Here is a 4,864-nt window from a genome sequence, read left to right as displayed (position 1 = left end):
TCTCCGGCTCACAGACAGCAGCTCCGCGCGCAGAAACGGTCACACTTCGCTCTGGATATTGTTGAACACCAAACCGCTCGGATGTGCAATATGACTTTTGAAGAGTCCAGTGGAGATAACTCTTCAGAAAGGTTAGCTTCTTGTTGCTTTTTAGCACTTTTCTCTCTCCTCTTTGGCTGGAACTTGTTTTCAGCACCGGGGCCGTTTTGAAGGCTCGCTGGACGTTTGCAGACGTTTGAACCTGGACGCGTTTTTTACGTTTCTGTGTCTGTTTCTGCTGTCATCGCTGTAACGACAGCTAACGTCAAGCTAACTGATGCTAGCAGCTGTAGCTTCGGTTAACGCTGATTTCAGGGTCGAACCTGATAAGCAGAAGTGTTCGTGTTGTTGTGTCTTGGTTGCATCACTGGTCATCATCACCTCATGTGAACAACACGAGCTTTACGCATGTGAGCTGTCGTGTTGTGTGTTTTGCAGGCTGTTTTTAGTCAATTAATGTGTGTCAATGTGTTTTTCCTTCAGGATGGAATCGGTGGCTAAAGCGTTAGAGGAGGTCCTGAGCTCTGCGTTGCCTCAGGGTTGCATCACTGTTGGAGTCTATGAGGCAGCAAAGTCACTAAATGCGTAAGTTAAGGAGAAGATGCTGTCACTGCTGTGGACGCCAACAACGTGGGATAAGCGTGAGACACCCTGCTCCTCCTTTTCCTTACAACTGTCTCTCTCTTGTTGTTTGCAGGGATCCAGACAATGTGGTGTTGTGTCTGCTGGCCACAGACGATGAGGAGGATGTGGCTCTCCAGATTCACTTCACCTTAATCCAGGCATTCTGCTGCGAGAACGACATCAACATCCTGCGCGTCAGCAACATGAGGCGCCTGGCAGAAATACTGGGAGGAGGGAAACCCGGAGGGGAACCCGTGGACCTGCACTGTGTCCTCGTCACTGTAAGTGTCATCGCCCATGTCTGCCTTAAGTACCAAGGTCATTGTCGGTGCATGCATGGGGTTGTGCAATCGGACTAATTTCAGCCTGTTTGCACATTTCATAAACTAGCAGATGGTAACTGCTTTGTCTTCTTCTGCAGAATCCTCAGTCGTCGCTGTGGAAGGACCCCGCGCTGAGCAAAGTCAACAGATTCTGCAGAGACAGTCGCTGTCTGGATCAGTGGGTGCCTGTTATCAACCTGCCCGACCGATGAAGCCGCCTGGAATATTCATGTTTCGTGTGCATTTGGGGAAAAGTAACTGCACAAGGCCTGTGTTAATGTCTGTGTTGGACTCCTTTGGAAAGTGCTCCAGGCAGAGAGAGACGGGAGGGGCGGAGACAAGAACACAAGTGTTTACAACAAGGAAGTCAAACGTTCCAACAAATTTACCAGGTCAGGGTGAACTCGTGGGCCAGGGAAGTGTGACTCAGCAGTCTGGGTTCCACGATTTCCAGCGTATGACTGCGCCTTTCTCTGCCGAGAAAGAAGCCTTTACGGGAAACTGAATCATGTGAGCGGACAAGTGCACGTGGTGGTGAACACAGGAGGAGGCGCAGGACGGGGGGAAAGGAGACAGGGAGCCTCCAAGGACTGGACCACGCTGGAGAGGAGCAGTCAGAGCTCCCAGCTTGAAGGACTGCTCAAGAAAATTCAACCAAATCATTTCTGTAACAGCACATTTATTTAATAGTATTTAAGGCTTGTCACTTTGATCACTCAAAAGGGAAACTTTTCACACTTAATTATTATTATTTTATTTTAAGGACAATGCAATGTTAGACTTGTCCACTAACTGATGTTTTTATGTGTCATTAATTTAATGAGTCATATTTATTGTGCATGGAGTTCTGCCTTGTTCAATTGAATGAAATAAACAACCAACAGCTCACAGGGTGGTTCTGCCTCCGTGATTTCCAGGTATTACAGGTTTTGCTTGCTCGGAAGGAGTCACACTGAGGAGCAGTGCATGCCTCTCGCGCCCACATATGAGGCTCAGCATGCTGCCGCACAGGGTTTGGAATTTGTCCTGGCATGTCACAGGGCCGGTTTAAGTATTTACTGCACACATTTCCAACCTTTTCTGCAGCTTGCACCAAAAGCAAGATGTGGAGTTTTTTTACTTGAGCATGCAGCCAAAAAAAAAGCCAACTTAAAATAGTCTGCGCTAAATCTGCTGCTGGCATGCAATTCCTTGAAATCAGCATTACTCCTGCATGGGAACTCCAGTAAAATGTGACCTTTTGCACATTTTGAGGATCTCGTTTCATTGAGGGGAGGAGAATTCCTATTGTAGCATGAATCTGAGTGGGACGGGTCTCGTCGTGACAGCTCATTCTTCACGGCCTTCTGCATCTACGCCATCGGAGCTAAACTTACTGCTGACTGGATTAAAAATAGCAGAGAGGCAATAAGGAAAAAAAAAAAACTTGTGGAAGACCCGTTCCAGACTGAGCAAAAAGAGAAAACCAGAAATTATTGGTGCTTGTGCAGAATGGGGAGGGACAAAGCCCTCTACACAGAGGGTCACAAGACAATGGATGCATGAGTCAGGGCTATTCAGGACTCTATTGCTAGAGCTGTACAGTACTTTAGCTTCATGGCAAAAAAAAAAGGCCCCGTGAATAGAGGTCCCCCCCCCCCACGACCACTGACAATAGTAGCACTTGCAATTAACAGGCAGCAAACACAGAGAGGCTGACCTGCTGCAGAGATGTCAGTGTGCAGCCGGGGATATCAAAAGAACAACAATCCTCTCTGGAGGTCCTATCAGATGGTGGGGAGCAGATGGGGAGGACAGGACAAACTGGGTCAAAAAGCAGGACTGGCTGGAAGACTGGGCCGAAGTGTGGCCTGTGAGAGAGGGTTTGTGGTTCAGTAAGGGTGCATCTGCAAATGTGATAAAATGTGCACAGAGGCCGGAACATGCAGATCTGCTCTCCACTGCATGAACGTGGCAGAACACTCCGGCTACACTTTTCCAGTGACTCTGAGGTTTTGCTGCTGTCTGTCTGCTGGAGATCAGCAGAACTGAAACACTTCTGAGTCCCGAGTGCTCGCCACGAGACACATAAAACGCCAAAGTCCAGGATTTTTCCTTGGAAAGTGAACAACAATACCATAAATACCAGAGCAGGGTGAGTGTATAGTGACACCCAAACGCAATTTGATCATTAAAACCAAGAACCGTTTTTTCCTGTCACACAGGGAGGGGCCACTGAAAGCAGAGGAGATATTGGAGATACTGGATTATTGGCTTATCCTGGATCTTCTCCACTGCACTGACAGGTAACACAATCACTGCAAACAACGCAGCTACAAAGCCTGTGCTATCCATCATCTGACTCAGGTGGGGGTTATATCAATGTGGGCCAACAAATATGGCCTGACCTGATTGTGGGTGTAACATCACACCTGAGGAGAGTGAGAAGGGATAGAAAGGGCTTCTCAGCAGAGCAGGATGATTGCATAACAGGCCGGTCATGACTCAGGGGCACAGAAGAACCATCAAGAGAAATTAGAGCAAACGAGAATGTTTATGTGCTCCTGACCTGATACTGGAGACACTCATCCCCTGTTTGAAGATGGCGACCTGTGATTCCAACAAAGGAATGACAATTGGTCATAAACAGGCCTATTTAATGACTAATTGGACTAATGAGAGCAAATGAGGTCGAAGCTGCCTGTGATGAAAACCAGCAGAAACAACACATGCTGTGTGTAAAAGCATCATATAAAACAGTTAATACATGTTAAAGACAAAGCTTAATCAGTGAGTGTAATGCACGTAGCAGGTTGAGTATCTAGTTTTTCTTGTGTGAGCACTTACAGGAAGTCAAGCCACAGGGACTCTGTTCACATCGAGAGGTTCAGACAGTATATTTCATGTTTTTCCTCATCGGCTTCATTGATTTCTGTAAATATCTGCTTATTCTGAATCTGATGCAGCAACACGTTTCAAAGACTGGGAAAGTTGTGGAACTCCCCAAAAACACCTGTTTGGAAGACTCAGGTTTGTCTGCAAATGGATTCATTCTGTTTTTATAGACGTTTTTTTGGGTCAGAACTTTTTTGGAATATATAAGTTTTATATTAAAGCTACATTATTTGATCTAGTGCCACTTGGCAGCAGAACAACCTGTAAACACAACACTGCCATCTTATAAAGTTGATATAGCTAACACATAAGCAAAGAATCGCCTGATTATCCAGCACATAATGAGCAACATTAGCATTTCTAGTCGTCTTTCTGTCCAGCCATTGAATGAAAGCTGCATTTGGACTCTGAGGTTTATGTTTTTTAGTGACTAAATGCTACACTGTAGTCACCAGCTAGTCGCTAACTTCATATTAGATGTGGGGAGGGCGGTGCACAGTCGGTTTTCACAGCTGTTATCAATGAAAACAGCTGTCTGCTGCAGCTAGAAATGGGGCTGAAGAAAGCAGTGATAATGACCCAAAACAGGAAAGCTGCAAGATGCTGAAAGACCCCATAGAGCTAAGAAGAAGTGCACAGGTGTGATGAAACAGGTGTCACTATGAGTGACCTCACTCATGTTCCTCATAGTCGTTCGACGTAGCATAAAAATACTGATCAAACTAATAAATGCATGCATCCAACACACTCGTAACCAAATACTTTTGGAATTTAAAAAAACATGAACTCATCACATATTCTGTATGTCAAAAAATCAATTTTTTCCTGTGAAGTTTAGATGTTTTTTCTTTTAATATTTAGAGAAAAAACATAAACAAATACAAATGACGAATTTTCTAGGTTTATTTGCATTTACCACAAACAGGTAAAGGCAGAATATGATGCACAGTAACTAACGAAAGCACACATTCATATTCACTGGTAGAAATCAGCCAAACGCACCA

At 45.3% G+C, this 4,864-nt stretch overlaps 1 protein-coding gene across 1 annotated transcript; it reads left to right on the top strand.

The window, feature by feature from the left end:
* Positions 1-1,876, top strand: gadd45ab (growth arrest and DNA-damage-inducible, alpha, b). Its single transcript, XM_076726714.1, has 4 exons — positions 1-131; positions 523-624; positions 737-944; positions 1,085-1,876. Exons 1-4 carry the CDS (start codon positions 82-84, stop codon positions 1,196-1,198), a joined length of 474 nt encoding a protein of 157 aa, XP_076582829.1. The 5' UTR covers positions 1-81; the 3' UTR covers positions 1,199-1,876.
* Positions 1,877-4,864: the final 2,988 nt, after the last annotated feature.

Source organism: Chaetodon auriga, chromosome 3 (assembly GCF_051107435.1).
Source record: "Chaetodon auriga isolate fChaAug3 chromosome 3, fChaAug3.hap1, whole genome shotgun sequence".
NCBI lineage: Eukaryota > Metazoa > Chordata > Actinopteri > Chaetodontiformes > Chaetodontidae > Chaetodon > Chaetodon auriga.
Note: the sequence above shows the minus strand (reverse complement) of the source record. Positions and strands in the feature narration are given on the sequence as shown.

Bases quoted from the DNA above. Each gene is read 5' to 3' on its own strand.
- gadd45ab (XM_076726714.1), top strand. From the start codon at position 82: ATGTGCAATATGACTTTTGAAGAGTCCAGTGGAGATAACTCTTCAGAA. The intron at 132-522 runs GTTAGCTTCTTG...TTTTTCCTTCAG, and splicing joins GGAGATAACTCTTCAGAAAG to GATGGAATCGGTGGCTAAAG. The intron at 945-1,084 runs GTAAGTGTCATC...CTTCTTCTGCAG, and splicing joins TGCACTGTGTCCTCGTCACT to AATCCTCAGTCGTCGCTGTG.